Source organism: Tupaia chinensis, unplaced genomic scaffold (assembly GCF_000334495.1).
Source record: "Tupaia chinensis unplaced genomic scaffold, TupChi_1.0 Scaffold147038_1, whole genome shotgun sequence".
Lineage (NCBI taxonomy): Eukaryota > Metazoa > Chordata > Mammalia > Scandentia > Tupaiidae > Tupaia > Tupaia belangeri.
The window spans coordinates 1,030,375-1,048,551 of record NW_006206889.1 but is presented as its reverse complement, the minus strand read 5'-3'; the positions used below and the strand labels follow the sequence as shown (position 1 = coordinate 1,048,551).

Here is an 18,177-nt window from a genome sequence, read left to right as displayed (position 1 = left end):
TTTTTTTTTTTTTTTTTCTTTCTTTTTTTTTTTTTTTTAGTTATTAGAAATACCATCTCAATCTAAAAAAAAAACAAAACAAAACAAAACAAAAAACCACTTATCCAAGCAGTTATCACATCATAATGGCACCTCACTGCTCTAATAGCTCTAGAATTTCATTTAACAGGTCTTCTATTCTTTTTCCTCCTCTGCAAACCCACATGCTGTGTAGCTCAAGGGCTACCTATAAATGGCCTGCTTGTCTGCGTCCATCGGTGTCTGGGACTCCACAGGAGGAGGGCTCACTCCTTCTGCATCAGGTTGAGAACAGCTCGGGTCTTGTTCAGTTTTTAACTCTGTTACTACTTGCATCTGTGAAACAAGGAGATACATTCTGTTACCAAACACAAAATAAACGCAACTAAGTATTCCACTCTGAAACTGAAGAACTATGAGAATGACAGACTACCAGACAGCTGTGGATCACTAATAAGGCATAAAGAGTACTACCAACACAACTCCTTTACATTTAATATGCTTTAACAATGAGGCCAGTGAGTGATGTGGCTTTTATAGCACTGTATTTTCATGTGGCTAACAGTGGTTCAAGACCCAGACCCAGTGACTTGAATATCAAAGTGGTATGTGTGCATGTATGCCCAAAATTCCAAGAGGAGAATGGAGAAAGAATTGTGGCATGGCCATCACCTCTGCGGGGTAATTTCTCACTTTCCCACTCTATTTGATGAGCACATAAGGCCTATGGCAAAAATCTAAAAGCAAAACAAACAATAAGAGGATAAAATGAGAGTAAATTTCTAATCTGTTTAAGAACTAAGATGACTGATATTTGTGAAATGTTTGTAAATGAAAACACACACACAAACACACAATGACTCTACACCACTGAAGGGAACTGTACATATGCACTCTTACTCTTACTCTTCTATCTTTTCTTACTATATATCTTCACATTCAATGATATTACAATAAGAGGCCCAGTCACCCTGGACCAGCAGTAGTGTGCTGCCATGCTGCAATACTGGAGCCATATGGACAATCAGAGTTTGGTTCCTGGATTGAGGCCTGTATACACTGAGCACATGCTCATGTCCATGGCTCTGGCTGGCTGAAAAGGCTGGGGGGAGGATCATGGCATAAGACTTTGTTGAGTAGACTTGTCTTTCTCCTCTCTATCTCATGAAATAAATAAACTTAAAAATACATATGTTATAATAAGAAAAGGATAAACAAAGAGTCTAAATTCTTTGTACTTTGTCACAAAAATAACTCAAACCAAGTATGCTACATAGTTGTGAAAGGGATGAAATTTTCTCATATCTGCCCTCAGACCTTAGGAATACATTGTTATAAAATTTTTAAGAAATGTCACTATATGCAGGAAGTCAAGACCAGTTGTGTTTACTTAAAGCCTTAGTGATATCACCATTTTGCTTATTTTTGCCATAGGGTGTATGTGCTTGCTAGAGAAAGTACCCCTCTCCCAGGGGGGTAGCCACACCACAGTCCCTTCTTCTCCATTCTCCTCTCAGGATTTGGGGCATGCATGCACATGCATCCAGCGTGTTTTTCAAGCTGCTGAGTTTAGGACTCAAAGTGCACAGTTGTCTATGTAGGATCCAGCTGCCTCCAACCACCACACCATAGGCTGGCCTGAAGGTATTATCAATGAAGTTGCTTTAAACAAGCTACATGCTCTCACTTAGGTAAGAAGTATTTAAATCCTTAAAGAATTCAGTTTGCCCCCACCCACCCAAAAATAAATAAATAAATTAAATAAAGTTGCCACAGTAATGATTCATGAGCAGATAAAGCTCTTCCTGGCCCAGCTTCCTGGCCAGGCTACTCTGCCCCTCCCAGGAAAGACATGAACACCCACCCACAAGGTGTCTCCTAGCTCTCTGCCTTCTACTCCCTTGTCTCCAGCAGTTCAGAAACAAGACTTCCACTGCCCACATCCAGTACAGCATATGTGATTTTTTCTTAAAAAATAAAAACAACAGGACCAGCTGACAGCATAATGATTACATTACTGGACATAGTCGACCACGGTTGGAGTCCCAGACCCAGTGGCTTGAAACATGCTGGGCGCATGTGCGTGCATGCCTAAAATCCCAAAAGAATGGAAGAGAAGGGATTGCAATGTGGCCATCTGCCCCTGGGGGATGATTTCTCACTTCCTATCTCTCTGTCTCTCTCCATCTCTCTGGGAAGAGCACATGCCCTAAGGCAAAAACCTCTCAAAAATAAATAAATACAAGCAACTAAAGTCTAATCAAACACAACCTTTATGGGGGTGGCGATCTGATAGTACATATTAAAAAAGCCTTAAAAGATATATTTCAGGGGGGCTAGCTGATAGTGTGGAGATTAAGGTGACTGGATCCCACACGACCAACTGAACAACCATCCCAGACCTGGGAAAACAGACTGAAAAATAGGCCAGGCATGTGCATGCATACCCAAAATCCTGAGAAGAGAATGGAGGAGAAGGGATTGCAGCACAGCCATCACCCCTGCTGCTGGTAGTGGTGGTGTGTGTGTGGGGGGGTTCTCACTTTTCCTCTATCTCTCTGTCTCTTATCTTTCTCTGATGAGTGTACACACCCTACAACAAAATTTAAAAAGAAAAAAATATTTCAGTAATTTTTTACTATTATTATGAGAGAAACCTAAATGTTCAGCCTTGAGAAAATAGCCAATTAATTATGATATATCTATACTATAGATTATTAAATGTTTACTTAAAATAATGCTAACTGGGGCTTGCTCCACTGCAGAGAGGAAGCTTAATCCCACAAGGCTGTCCGGGGTTCAAATCCCAGCCCAGTGGCCTTAAAAAACACACCAGGTGTTCATGCAAACCGAGGATCCTGACAGAATGGAGAATTAAAGGAAAAAGGATTACAGTGTGACCAGGGCCAGTTGGAGGGTGCTTTATCTCTTGCTCCTTCCCTTTCTCTCCTCCCCCTCCCTCTCTCTAATGCACATGCACTCTGGCACTAACAATAAAAACAACAACACTCATTTAACATATCCCAGATCCTGGGGAAGGATGCTGCTATTGAAAGAGCAGCACCACCTGCAGCTGTGGATGCTGCCCGGGCCCTGGGGGGGGGGGGGGCATGGCACAGTTCCAGGCTGTGTCAACAGGGGCCAGCAGGTGGCACTGTAGTTAAGGCACTGGACTCCTACATAGTTCGAGTCCTGGACCTGACAGCTTGCTTTCTCACTTCTCCCTCTTTCTCTCTCTGGTAAGTGCACATGCCCTATAAAAATAAAATAATAAATAAAAGTAAATAAATAATATATTTTTAAAAAGAAAAGGAGGTCCCTGCCCTCCCCACACACACACACACACACACACACACACACACACACTTTTTTTTTTTTCCTTTTTAATGCCAGGGCACATGTACATGGGAGAAAGGGGGATGGGGGAAAGAAGTGTACCCCTCATACTCTCCACCATGAGACCTGACCACAATCCTTTTCCCTCCAATTCTCTGTCCTGTGGGGATTCTAAGCATGCACACACACAATGTACTTTTCAAACCTCTCGAGTCAGCACAGATCCTGGTTGGCTATATAAGACTCAGCTTCCTCTGCACACTACCTAACTGCGGCGTTATGGGACCTCATATGCCGTGAGGACATGCCAGAGTTACGGGGGTGAGAGACAAGTGGCAAGGCTGTTTAAGGGTGCAGCAGGGGAGTCTGCTGGCAGGTGGGATCTGAGCAAAGAGCTGAAATAAGGGAGGGGAAGAGAGACAGGGACAGCCATGCCAAATACAGATGAGTACATGGGGGTAGTGGGAGATAGGCAGCCAGGTGACACAGAACCAAGGGAGGGCTCAGGCCTGGGTGACAACATTAGATTTGCATTTTCAGGGGAAAAAAACCACTTGGAAATACCACAGGTCAAGAAAGCAGGTTGAAATTATCACAGAATTTCTCTTACTCATTCCCTATAAAAAACAAAAACCACCATGAAACAAAAAGCTAACAAAAATAAGCAAAATCTCCATAATGGGAGTCCTACAAAAAACAGCATGAAAGTAGCCCCCAAGGAAAGGGCAGCAGAGCACCCCAGCTCCCACTCAGTTTACTCAACTCATGGGGCTAAGGCTCAGTCCTGGCACCTGACCCTCCTCACTAAAATTCTAGGAGAGGAGAGAGTCAGGCATCTCATTCCCCCTTCCTGATGCAAAGTGAACTCCTGCTAAGCAGGAAAGCTCTTACAGGGTAAGTTTACTCAAGGGACATGTGTTTCAGGCTCAGAGTCATGGGGGACACAAGCCGGACTCCAGCTGTATCAGGACATGTGGGGCATTTTGCAAGAGTTCAGGTAACCCGAGGAAGACTCAAGTGCCTCTCCTTCTGACTCATTCTCCTCTTCAAGCCCTCACAGAACACAAAATACCCACATACATAAACACAAAGTACTGTTGCTTCAAGATGGCCACTGAGCCATGTGCAAGGTAAAAAGCACTAGCACTGAAACTGCCAGATGTATTATTGGAACGGTCCCTTCTCACGCTTAAAACTGGGGAGATGAGGGGCCAGCAGGTGGCTTGGTGGTTGGGGCGCTGGACTCCCACATGGTCGTGATTCGAGTCCTGGACCTGGCAGCTTGCTTTCTCACTTTCCCTCTCTCTCTCCCTGATGAGCATGTGTCCTGGAGCAAATTTTTAAAATAATAATAATAATGATAAATAAAAATAAAAAATACTGGGGAGGTGAACCACAGGGTTCACCCTAAAAACACTAATCAAGGGCCAGCCCGTGGTGTAGTTCCGCAGGTGGCTGTATCCACATGGCTGACTGCGTGGGTCCAAGTTTAGATCCAGAGACTCGAGAAACACACCAAGCATGTGTGTGTGCACGCACGTATGTGCCCAAAATCCCAAAAGGAGGGAGAAATGGAGGAGAGGCAATTGCGATATGGCCATTCCTCAAGGGAGGGGTGTACTTTCTTACTTTCTCTCTCATTCCTCAACAAGCACACAAACAAAATAAAAATTAAAAAAGAAAGAAAAGAAGGCTGATCAAGTAGGACATGAGATTAGCAGCTGCTCACGGCATATAGGAACCTTTGACCAAGAAAATCACCCAGTTTTCTCTTAAAAGCAACAATACTACATAATTAGCACTGATGGCAAAAAGGTAACTCTCGGGAACCAGCAGTTGGTGTAATGGCTATGTCGCTGGACTCCCACGTAGTCGACCGGAATCGGCGGCTTAAAACTCACGCCGGGCGAGGGGAATGGAGGAGCAGGGATTGCGGTGTGGCCATCCCCCCTGGGGGGGTGATTTCTCGCTTTCTGTCTCTCTGTCTGTCTGGCAAGCGCACGTGCCCTATAGCAAAAACCTCTCAAAAAAAAAAAAAAAAAAAAAGGTAACTCTCAAGAACCTTTCCTATGATTTAGGAGGGTCAAGATCATGGCGCTGTATATCATTTAAAGAAACAATCTCAATAATCCTATAGCTCATCTTTCTCAACACCAACATGTAATAAATGCATCATATCCTTATTAGTCAATGTGCAACATCACAGAAATGGAATTACAAATACGCAGTGCTGCCCATGTTTTAGCACCAGGTCAATGTTTTTTGGATGCAGGGTTAAGTGCAAGCCCTCACTTGTTGCCCGTCTTGATAGCTGTCTATACTTAACGTCTGTGTGGCCATCATGTTCGTGGGCTTTATGAGAAGACATCAGATCATCTTGAGTCAAAAGCAAATGGTGTCTAGGGAAACAAAAGCAGAAGAGCATCTGTTAGTTGAAGAGCATTTTGTTGGTCTCTCTGATCCCACAGTTTTCATACAATCCTCTAAAATAAGTTTTTTTTTTTCAAGATTTATTTATTTGTTTAATTCCATTTAGGTGTTTTTTTGTTTGGTTGGTTTTTTTTAATTTTACCAGAGAGAGAGAGAGAGAAAGGGAAAGGGAAAGGAAGAAAGAAAGCTACCAGGTCCAGGACTCAAACTGCAGGCGGCCATGTGGGAAGGAAGAACCTTTAACCACCACACCACCTGCTGGCCCCTCTAAAATACCTATTTTTAGGTGGGAAGGAAAAAGCAGCCTCAACTGCCTAATGTCCGTCCTAAGCCACATCATACTCAGCAGCACCCTAACCGGCTTAGAGGCCCCTCACTTCACTGTGTGGCCACTTTTACCACATATGTCTACCACCACTCTTACCCACATGAACCACTGTCGTAGCACTGGACACAGCACAGGCAGCACGCAAGGCCCCTATGCCTCTGGAGTACTGCTGTGGTTTAGTAGCCCCCGAAAGTCCCATGATGGAACTTGGCTGTACTGTGAAGGCAGGAAAGGAAACTTACCCTCATGGGGTGGAAAAGCAGAGTTGGAGGAGTAAGTGACCAGGGCAGGGTCCCATGACCGACTCCTGGTGGGCTTAGAAGAGGAAAGGAGATGCCCACACATGCTCTGCTCAAGGTCCTGCACTCCACTATGCTGAGATACAGCCAGAAGACACCTACCAGGTGTGGCCCTCGGACCCTGGGCTGCCAAACTGAGATGAATAAACCTCTGTTCTCTTAAGTCACCCAGACTTAGGTGTTTTTTCTGTTATAAGTAATGGAACAAACTAAACAAGCAGACAAAGCAAGGAGGAGAACCATCAGGCGGTGCCATGCCAAGAATGAGCGTGCAATGGGAAAGTGGGTGAGCAACATGCTCAGGCTGTGTGGTCAGGGCAGGCCTCTCTGGGGAGATGACCTGAATAATACACTGAGATCAGCAGGACTGGTGTTCCAAGGAAAGGGAACGCAGAGACCCCAGACATAGTCTGCAATGAAAAGAGTGCTCGAGGAGATCTCAAAGCAGCTTGCCCCAGATTTTGTACTTCTAGCCTTTGCCAGCTCCAGTGCATGTTCCATTTCCTGTGTGTGAATCCAGACATGTGACCCACCTGCTAAAATCACTGAGCTCACCCCCAAGGCAGCAGCCCCTTGCTGTCCCTCCCTACTCAAGTTGCGCAAAGGTCACATGGAAGAATATTACTTCTCAAGCATGCTCTCTCCAGCTCTGGTCCCCCAGAGGGCAGAGTTAGCACACACACTCCTGCTTAGTGTACAGTGGCTTATGAACACTCATCAGAGTCCCACTTCCTTTCCAAGAAGTCTCCAGAGCTTTCCACTATACCCTTCTGACACGTACAGCACCCTAAGCCAAGGGCCCATCTTGTATCCCAACAACTAGCATAGTCTCTGACATATATGGACAGGCATGAAATTGGATGTGTTTCTACAAGAATGGATCATGGACTTAACCACACCTGATCAGTGATATAGCTTCTAACACTAATCTTCTTGAATGACGTACAGCGGACTGGTGCTAGTGCGGGACTCGGAGGTCAGGCGCTGTGTCTGAATCAAGCTGCATCACCATAGATAGGGCGGCCAGGGCCTCACAGCACTGACCCAGCAGGGAGAATGACCAAAAACAGCCAGGAGCGGCTTCATGGGTGATCTGCGAGTCCCTAGTTCCCTCAAGAAATGAGAAAGGGCTAGCCCTATGGCACAATGGTTAAGCACTGTGCATGAGGAGCCAGAGTCCATGTGACCAACCACATTTTAAATCCCAGCTCCCTCCAGTGGCTTGAGAAGTACACCAGGTGTGTGTGCATGTCTGTGTGTGTGCACGCCCAACATCCGGACAAGAAGGATAGAGGAAAAAGGATTATGATGTGACCTTGCCCCATTAGGAGGGGCTGTCTCTCTCCCCCTTCTATCTCTTTATTTGTCTCTCTCCCCCTTCTCTGTCTCTCTGTGGCTAGCACACATACCCTCTGGCAATTAAAAAGAAAGTTGAAAAATTTCAAAAGTATAAAAAAGATGAGAGAACAGTTCCAGGTGACAAGAGAATACAAAATCAACCACCAAATGAAATGTGTGATCTTGCTTTCAAAAATGAATGCTATAAAAGACAACTTACAGAAACTGGAGAGGGGCCAGCAGGTGGCATAGTGGTTATGTTGCTGAACTCCCACATGACCGACCACAGTTCAATTTCCAGACCTGGTGGCCTGAAAACCACACTGGGCACATGAGCATCCATGCCCAAGATCTCAGGAGGAGAATGGAGAAGGGGTTGTGGCATGGTAATCCCTTGCAAGGGGTGATTTCTTTCTTTCCTTCTCACTGTCTCTGTCCTTCTCTCCAGTTAGCACACATGCCCTATGGCAAAACCTAAAAGAAAAAACAAAAGAAAGAAAGAAAGAAAGAAAGAAAGAAAGAAAGAAAGAAAGAAAGAAAGAAAGAAAGAAAGAAAGAAAAAGAAAAAGAAACAAGAAATTTAATTGGGGAAGTTAATATCAGTTCATATTAAAGATTTTTATTTTGATGATGTAACAGTGCTACACAATCACACCATAGCTTCATTTTGAGGTGCATGAGCTGAGATGTTTAGGTGTGATCATCATACCCACTTCCTTTCAAACAGATCAACAAAAGTACCTATGTAACTCAGGGCAGGCAGGTGGCGTAGTGGTTAAAGACCACTGGATTCCCACATGGCTGACCGTGGTTTGAATCTCGGATCTGACAGCTAGCTTTCTCGCTTTCCCTTTCCTCTCTCTCTCTCTGTTTCTGTCTGGTCAAATTAAAACAATAATAATAATAAATGGAATTAAATAAAAAAAATTTTTTTTAAGTACATTCACAACTCAACTCATGGGCCATACATCAGCACTGCTGAGTACAAATGGCAGGTGACCATGGCTCTACTCTTCAGTATTTTTTGCGTTTCAAAACATTCATAGTATTGGGGAAAAATCAGAATTTTATTTTGAAAACTTAAATATTTATAATCCTCTACAGGCTCTTCTAACCAATTTTTGTCATATCTGGGGCCAGCCCATCGTATGGTGTTTAAGATGGCTGGATCCCACATGGCTGACTACATGGTTTGAATTCCAGTGACTTGAAAAATAAACTAGATATGAGGCCAGCAAGTGGCATGGTGGTTAAGGCATTGGACTCCCACATGGCCAACCACGAAGTCCCCAGAACCAGTGCTTTGAGAACCATGCCGGGTGTGTGTATGCATGTGCCTAAAATCCCAAAAGGAGAATGGATGAGGGACTGTGGTATGGTCAACCCACAGGGTGGTGATTTTTCTCATTTTCCTTCTATCTCTCTCTGTCTTTCTCTAGCAAGTGCACATGCCCTATGGCAAAAACCTTAAAAAAAAAAAATGCAGAGCATGTCGCGTGCATGCCACTCACTGTAGAAAAAAGAAAGATGGAAAAGAGACTACAGTGTGACCATTCCCAATAGTGGGTTGCTTTCTCACTTTCCCTCTCTCAAGCTGTCTCTCTCTCTCTCTGCAAATGCATGCACCCTCTGACAAAAATTTTTAAAAAAACAAAAATACTGTTACATATATCTGTTATATATTGATAAAACCATCCCAAAGGAAAAAATCAAAAGCCTTGAACATATGTACTCTACAGTGAAACATCTTGCAAGGAATAAAAAAGGAAAGAGGTAATTCTTTGTGACTAACCCACAAAGTAAAAAATCCATGTGTAACATCTGATCCCTACAGACTTAACTACTAATAGCCTACTATTGACTGGAAACCTTACTGGTAACAAACGTCAGTTAACATATATTTCATATGTTTTATGTCTTGTATACTATATTATAAAAATAAAGTAAGCTGGAGCAAAGAAAATGTTATGAAGAAAATCACAAGGAAAATACCTTCGCAGTATTGTGCTCTATTTTCCAATATATTTAATGGAAAAGCTCCATATATGTGAGCCTGCACAGTTCAAACCCATGTTGTTCAAGGGTCAGCTGTATATTTTAGTGAAAATAGAGGAGGCTGGCCTAATAGCCTCATGGTCAAAGGAGTCAGATCCCACGTTGCTGACCATGGCTCAAGTCTTGGCCCTTACTGCTTGAAAAACACCAGGCATATATGCATGCATGACCCAAATCCCAACAAGATGTAGAATGGAGGAGAAGCGATGGTGGTATAACTATACCCCACTAGAGGTTGCTTTCTTCCTCTCCCCTCTCCCCTTTCCCTCGTGCATATGCCCTCTGGCAAACAAAAAGAAATAGGAGGATAGAGTACCAAGGTGGCCAACACTCCTCCCAGGAACCAAAGAAGCCAGGAGTCACCAGTAGATGGCACCACCTGCTCTATGCACATGGAAGAGCCATTTGCAAATTCGTTCCTAATAACTTGAGCTCTTTTACTGAACTCCACTTTCCAGAAAAACAAGACACTATATTTTGGTAGTAAAGCCAACCAGTTCTTAGAATCAGGCAGGTAAACATTTCCCAGCAGAAACTGGAAGGCTTATCCCAGCACAACTCCTTGGGCTCAAGGATGTGAAGATCTTGCACTTAGGACAAGGTCTCTACCAATACGCTCAGGCAATCCCCAGGACAGAATCTGAGTGCCTAGGTGCAATCTATCATTAATTGGGGAAGAACTAAAAGCATCCAACCCAAGGATGAGCAGATAGCAGCTCATCTGTCAATAACTGTTCTTTTAGGCAACATGTAAACACTAAAGACTGACTTAAAATCCAGAGGCAATTAATTCCTATATCTTTCCCCCTTTATCACAGAAAAACAAATTTTCCTGATGTTCAAATTCAGTATCTTAACTTCTTAATGTAACTTGGGGCTCTAAATTCCAACTGATGACTTAACCCAATGTACTTAGTGAAGTTTATTGAAGTTCCCTATCACTTTGGGTCCTTTTAAGAGTTCCAGCCAGACTACTAAAAATGAAGAAAACAATTGTCCTCCCTTAATGTGCAGAAATATTAAAGCACATCAGCAATTTTTAAAAGCAATGAACTTTCAAATAAGTTTTGAAATTTAGCAATTATTAAATTTAAAACAATAGTAACATATTTAGCTAACAAAGATGAAGTAAGAGGAGTCAGTAGGAGTCAGTCCTGTGAGTCAGACACAGTGAATCTGGTTTGGAGAGTTCAGACATATGTACCCACAACCATAAAAATGGTACACTGATCTCAAAATCAACCTAAGAATACAGCTTAGAGTTGGGTCTTTAACGGAGGAATAGACACATAAAATATGAATGGAACATAACAGGTTGGCATTTTAATATCTTTAAGCACCTTGCCAGGTCTACTAAAAAAATAGGGAACATTTTTCAGAAAACAATCCAATATAAGAGATGGCAACCAGGTAGTGATGCCTTCCTTTGCTCAGATCTGACAATGGCTCTGATTCTGGGGAAGGTTCAAGCTTGTTGTGGTGAAGTCCAAAAGACCAGAAAGAAGCCCAGTGATACAGAAGGCTGGAAATTAGCAGTGCCTCATCCTCTCATCCCAGGCACAGATCTACTGAGGGGGTTCCCAGATGGAACCCCTACTTCTCTGGGAAGTTTTTAATTATTGCCTTAGTATTATCTTTAACCCTTATGGAAAGTTTAGATTTTAACATTTTACTGTTTAACTTCAGTATAATCTATGAACTTGGTTTAAAGGTGTTTGTGGTATTTAAGAAAATCTGGCAAATTAATTTTAGGTTTTAGCCTTGACTATAATTAAAACCTGTAATTGAGTTTCTGACATGATTTATTTTTTAGTTAAACGATATAAAGGAGAAATTGACTAAGACTGTGGCATCCCCTCATTTACTTGAGTTTCTGGGTCTCCAGACACTCTTCTCCGTACCAAGCAGAACCAGGTCCCGACCCCGCAGAGCTCACTCTCTGGGAGGTGGTGCTATAAATCCAAGAACTTGGGATTCACTAAATCTGTCATTTAAAATCATTAAATCTACTTGCGAAGACTTTATTCATTTAGGCAAATATTTAAGGTGCTTAAAAAGAAAATTACATCTAACTAAACTTAAAAGTATGGTGTGAATTGTGGAAGGGAACATAAATTGTAAATCAAACTGATCATTAAAAACAGTACATTAAATGAGGCCAGAGGTGGTGTGGTTGTCAAGGTGCTAGATTCCCACATGGCCAACTGTGGTTTGAGCCCCAGACCTGGTGCCAGGTACAAAAGGTGTTTGTGGTATTTAAGAAAATCTGGCAAATTAATTTTAGGTTTTAGCCTTGACTATAATTAAAACCTGTAATTGAGTTTCTGACATGATTTATTTTTTAGTTAAACGATATAAAGGAGAAATTGACTAAGACTGTGGCATCCCCTCATTTACTTGAGTTTCTGGGTCTCCAGACACTCTTCTCCGTACCAAGCAGAACCAGGTCCCGACCCCGCAGAGCTCACTCTCTGGGAGGTGGTGCTATAAATCCAAGAACTTGGGATTCACTAAATCTGTCATTTAAAATCATTAAATCTACTTGCGAAGACTTTATTCATTTAGGCAAATATTTAAGGTGCTTAAAAAGAAAATTACATCTAACTAAACTTAAAAGTATGGTGTGAATTGTGGAAGGGAACATAAATTGTAAATCAAACTGATCATTAAAAACAGTACATTAAATGAGGCCAGAGGTGGTGTGGTTGTCAAGGTGCTAGATTCCCACATGGCCAACTGTGGTTTGAGCCCCAGACCTGGTGCCAGGTACATGTGCATGTGTGCCCAAAATCCTGAGAGAATTGGGGTGTGGCAATCCCTCTGGAAGGTGAGTTCTTACCTTCCTTCTCTCTGTTTCTGGCAAGTGCACGCGCTCTATGGCAAAAACCTATTTAAAAATAAACAAAAAACCAGTATATTTCTTAGGGGAAAGATGATGATACAGTGATCAAATGTGACACCGGTGAAGCTGACCATATTGGCAGCTTCCAGTTTGCATCCAGAGACCTCTCTGAGTACACAGGCACATGCACACCCATTGGTCTGCCTGAGTCGGGTTGGACTGCAGTGTCACAACACTGGTGAGGGTGCTGTCTATGCTTCTCCTGATCATGGAAGAGGTAAAAGAATAAATATTTTTTTACAATTATTTTATTTCATTTCATTTATTTTCTTTTTTAAAAATTTGCTATAGGGTATGTGTGCCCACCAGAGAGAGAGAGAGAAAGTGTGAAAGCAAGCCACCAGGTCCAGCACTCGAACCATGATCACTCATGTGGGAGTCCAGTGCCTTAATCACCATGCCACCTGCTGGCCCCACCAGATCATCCCAAGAACATGGCACTGTCTGCATTTATTTAGGTCCTCTACATCCAGTAGGAGGTTCCAGTCTTCACTGTGGAGGTTTCTGTCTTCTCGGTTAGGTTAATTCTTGAACATTTGACGATTTTTCTTGCTATTATCATAGTATCTCAGTGTAATTACACTTTCTGGTGTTTGCTGGTATAAGAAATGCCATTGGTTTGTGCAGCCTCTCCTTGTATCTGCTGTCCTTGGCTTTGCTGGACCCTTTCTTAACTGGAACCATTGATGATTCCACTGGTTTTTCTCTGCAGATGTCGCCTGTGTTTGGAAGCATCTCCCATGAGTTCACATGCTGAAAATTTAGTACCTGATACAATAGTATTAAGAGGTGGGAAATTTAAGAGGTGATTAGGTAATGAGGATTCATGAATGAATTAACCCATTCATGAATAAATGAATTAATGAATTATCTTGGGAATTAATTAATTCCCATGGGAGTGAGGTAGTTTTTGCCAGAGCAGCCTGTTACAAAAATGAGTTTGGCTCACTATTGAGGTCCCTCTCTCTTCTCCACCCTGTCATGATGCAGCTCTTGCTGGATCTCATTTATTAGTTGGATCGTCTCTATCTTTGACTTCCCATCTTCCAAAACCATAAGCCAAATGAACTTCTGTTCTTTACAAATGACCCACTCTGTCATATTCTGCTATAACAGAAAATGAAGTAAGACAGAATAAATATCCATAAGTCATAAAGCTGCAATCCCAACAGAAATTCCTATTGTTTTAGAGAGACAGAAAGAGAGGGAAAGTGAGGAATTACTTCCCAGGGTAGATGGCCATGCTGCAATTCTTTCTTCATTTTCCTCTTGGGGTTTTGGGCATATATGTATACTTGTCCTGGCATGGTTTTTTTTTTGTTTTTTTCTTCTGTTCAACCATTTCCTAAACTCAGTCCAGGAATGCAACTTTAATGAACAGCAGGTTCTAACAAAAGGGGTGCAAGAGAGCTAAATGCAGGGTGGCCTTTTTTTTTCTTTACGTAACAGGTAATGATACAAAGAGAGCAATGGCTTCTCATTTTTTTTGTCTCCTCCAGAGAAAATAAATATCACTTCTTCTGGAACCTAATATCCTGACTTCATTTTCAGAATGCATCACTTTTCCTTCCTCACAAGGCAGACACATATTATAAACCTTAAGCACATGACAGTCACATGCTTTCTTCAGTAAGTTCCAAGGCTTCACCAAGCTTTCCTGGAGCTGGATTCCAGCGAAAGGAATCCTGAAGTTTCAAATATTAAAGCTTTCTCCACACCCACAAGTTCCTTTGATGTCTGGGTTATTGAACACGAACTCACTGGATAATTTGTTTTCAACACAGTCCATTTCTGTTCCTAAAAGGGTTAGCTGTGCTTTCTTTTCGATGAACACTCTGACTCCATCTTTTTTTTAAATTATTATTTATTTCATTTTATTTATTCATTCATTTATTTTAATTTGACCAGAGAAAGACATAGAGACAGAGAAAGAGAGAGAGGGAGGGAAAGGGAGAAAGAAAGCCACCAGGTCCAGGACTTGAACCGTAGTCGGCCATGTGGGCGTATCCAGCACTTTAACCACCACACCACCTGCTGGTCCCTGACTCCATCTTGAACAACTTCATCAGAATCTCCCTTTGTCTTTGTATATGTTAAAGTATAAGAAAGGCCATTACAGCCCCTGGTCCAGACACTAAACTTCACACCTACCAGCGTGAGGGCGGTCCAAGTGGGCTGCAGCTTCCTCTTGCTCACAGCCCGGACAGTGGCCCAGACTAATGAGGCCGACATTTCTGGGAACCTCGGGTCAGAGCTCCCACACCTCAGCCTCTCTCCACGGACACGGCTGGCGCCCCAGGCATGTTTTTCAAGCCACCAGGTCTGGGACTCAAAGTGCATAGTCAGTCACATGGGATCCAGCTAACTTAACCACCATGGCACCAACTGTCCTGAGAAAAATTTTAAAACTACTCTCAGGCCAGCAGGTGGCACAGTGGTTGTGGCACTGGACCTCCCACATGGCCAACCACAACTCAGGCCCTGAACCCAGCAGCTTGAAACTCATGCCGGGCACAAGTACATGTGTGCCCAAAATCCCAAGAGGAGAATAGAGAAGGGACTGCAGTGTGGCAGTGATTTCTCACTTTCTCTTTCTGTCTCCAGCAAGCACACATGCCCTACAACAAAAATCTCTCTCTCTAAAAAAAAAAAAAAAAAAAAGTAAATGGAAGAATAAAGTTCATGAGTAGGTAAGTTACCCTTAAACAGAGTTAAAAGTGGGGCCAGCTGGTGACATGATGGTTAAAAGTGCTGGACTCCCACATGGCTGACTATGGTTTGAGTCCCAGACATGGCTTTCTTACTTTCTCTCTCCCTCTCTTTGGTGGGCATACATGCCCTATAGCAAAATTTTAAAAATAAAATAATAATAATGTTGGTAAACAATGATTGATTAAATAAAGAATTGAGAGATATCAAATTTCCAAATACACTATAACACCACAGTAACAAGGAAAATAAACTGTGTAACAGCATAAGAACAGATAAACAGGCTGGCCAATGGAACAGAAGAGGTAAGGGATCAAGACTTGCCAAAGCTTCTTTTTTTTTTTTTTTTTTTTTTAATTATTGAGAGATTTTTGCTATAGGGCACATGTGCTTAACAGAGAGACTGAAACAACAACAACAAAAAATCACTCCCCAGAAGGATGACCATGCTGCAATCCCTTCTCCTCCATTCTCCTCTTGGCATTTTGGGCACTCGTCAAGTGTCCAACGTGAATTTGAAGCTGCTGGATCTGGGACTTGAACCATGGTTGGCCATGTGGGAATTCAGCGGCATAACCATTATGTCACCTGTTGGTCCCACCAAGGCTTTTAAAAAAACACCAAAACATGCATGAAGTAGTAGATGTTTCTACCAAAATCCCTCTGAACATAACCAGCACCAACACCAGAAGGAAAGCACTATTGCTATGGGCCAGGCATTGCTTCACCCTCACACCAAGGTGGGGCTAGTCCTACTGACTCTTGCTTAATCATGGGCATGTGGTCACTGGGCTGCACATGCCACAAGGGGAAAACGCCATGCCTTAGAAAGAACATAGTCTCTAGGGCATGTGCACTTTCCGGAGAGGGACAGACTAGAGACCAAAAAAAAAAAGAAAAGAAAGAAAGAACACAGTCTCCAAGCTTACCATCAATCTTATTTACATAGTCCATGTTGAGATTTCCCCAGAGCGTGAATCATCATTTTGTGCAGAGGTGGGTTTACTGAGGACAGGGAAGGGAATATGAGAGAAGACGTGGTGTCCACTACTACACGCCTGATCAGCATGTCTTCAATTCTCGGCCACTTCTCTTATCAAGACATGAGGTTTGGCCTCCTCTTCTGGTCTGACCTTGGTGACTCACTTGGGAAAATGCAGTGGAAACAATGGGATGTAACTCCAGGGCTGGGTCAAAGGCAGCAATGCAGCTTCTGCCTTTTTCACAGGGACACACTTAAACAGTGAATACCATGAAAGCTTAATAACCCAAAGCCCTTACTCTAGAAGGAAGTGTCCTATGCTATCAAAAAGTCCTTCTTCTCATGCTGTGAGGATCCCCCCTTATCCTGGAAGGAAGCCCCAATACTGTGAGAATGTCCCCGATCCTATGAGGAAGCCTCCCATGCTGTTAGGAAGAGCCCCTTTATCCTATGAGGAACCCTCCCCACCCCAAATGTGGTTAGGAACACTTCCCCAATGCAATCAGGAAGTCCTCCCAAGCTCTGAGGAACCTTTATTTCCCCAATGCTGTGAGAAAGCCCAGGTCATATGGAGAGTCCACCCCTGGTCAACAGGATCTGCTTATTTCCCAGCTGAAAGCCATCAACTACCAGATTTGGCAAAACACATCCAAAAGGCTCCATCCCTCAGCCATCTAGCCACCCTAGCCTCTTGGTCTTCTTGGCTGAAGAAATGAGAAAGTCAAATATGACGGAGAGATAGGCCATTTCCTCCATAGCCTTTTCAAATTACTGGTCCACAGAACCCTTGCACATAATAAAATGGCTACTTCAATGCCAGTAACGGGTTAACTGTGTTCACACTAGCCAGTAGTAACCAGACACTCTAGAAGGTGGTCTGTAGCACAGATAAGATTCATTGTCCTAATTTACTGAGGAGGAAACAGTGATAACAAACAGGTTAAATAAGCTCAGTCTCTCTGGCATGAAAGTAATTTCTTTCACACAACATGCTGAGAATAAAATAATTTTGCTTCTAAGATAATGTATTGGGGGGGTCTTTAAGGAGTTCATGGAAAATATGTACTATTAAAAAAACTTTTCAAAAAAGTTTGCACAAAAATAAACTTTAAGCATGTATTTCAATTCAGTGTATGAATTACAGTATTACTGAAAATGTGGAAACTGGGAACCCAGTAGCTTCAACTTATGCCAGGTACATGTGTGTGCGTGCCCAAGATCCCGAGAGGAGAATGGAGAAGGGATTGCGGCGTGGCCTTCCCCCCGGGGGATAATTTCTCCCTTTCTGTCTCTGTCACTCTCTTTCTGGAGAGCCCATGTGCCCTGTAGCAAAAACCTCTCCAAAAACAAAAATACAATGTAGCAAATGTGTACTGATAGTGTGAAGGAATGGCAATACTACCCATGAGCCGAGAAGGGTTAAAATGTTGGGCAACTAAAGAGTGATCACAATGATAAAGAATCTTTTCTAGATTTTTACTCTGGAGAATCATCACCTAGCTGTGATTTACAGACACACACAGTCCTTTCACTGAAGATGGGTGAAGCACCGCCATCAGGTCTTCATCTCCTGAAGCCCCAGAATAGCCTTCGATGAGCCCCCTCAGCCCACCCCATTCTTCCTCCTCTAATCCCTCAAGCTCATTCTTCCTGCTGCTGTCCCAGTGACTAGTATTTTCAATCTTCTTTTCCTTTGGTCACCAATTTTCAGAAAATATGCCACTCACCAGGGTTTCCCAAACAGTGACTAATGAGGCTGTTTTTATCTCATAAATTTGAA

General features: G+C 42.9%; 1 protein-coding gene across 3 annotated transcripts in view; it reads right to left on the bottom strand.

Annotated features, from left to right (window-relative positions):
- The window catches only part of PKNOX1 (PBX/knotted 1 homeobox 1), a 75,038-nt gene that overhangs the window by 42,473 nt on the left and 14,388 nt on the right, over positions 1-18,177 (bottom strand). For all 3 annotated transcript variants that reach the window (XM_027768626.1, XM_006169423.3, XM_006169422.3), the window contains exons 2-3: positions 5,647-5,753; positions 227-354 (exon numbers count right to left, since the gene is read on the bottom strand). In XM_027768626.1, the coding sequence (XP_027624427.1) occupies positions 227-354; positions 5,647-5,697 (179 nt within the window). In that variant the 5' untranslated portion in view covers positions 5,698-5,753. The remainder of the gene's footprint in view (positions 1-226; positions 355-5,646; positions 5,754-18,177) is intronic.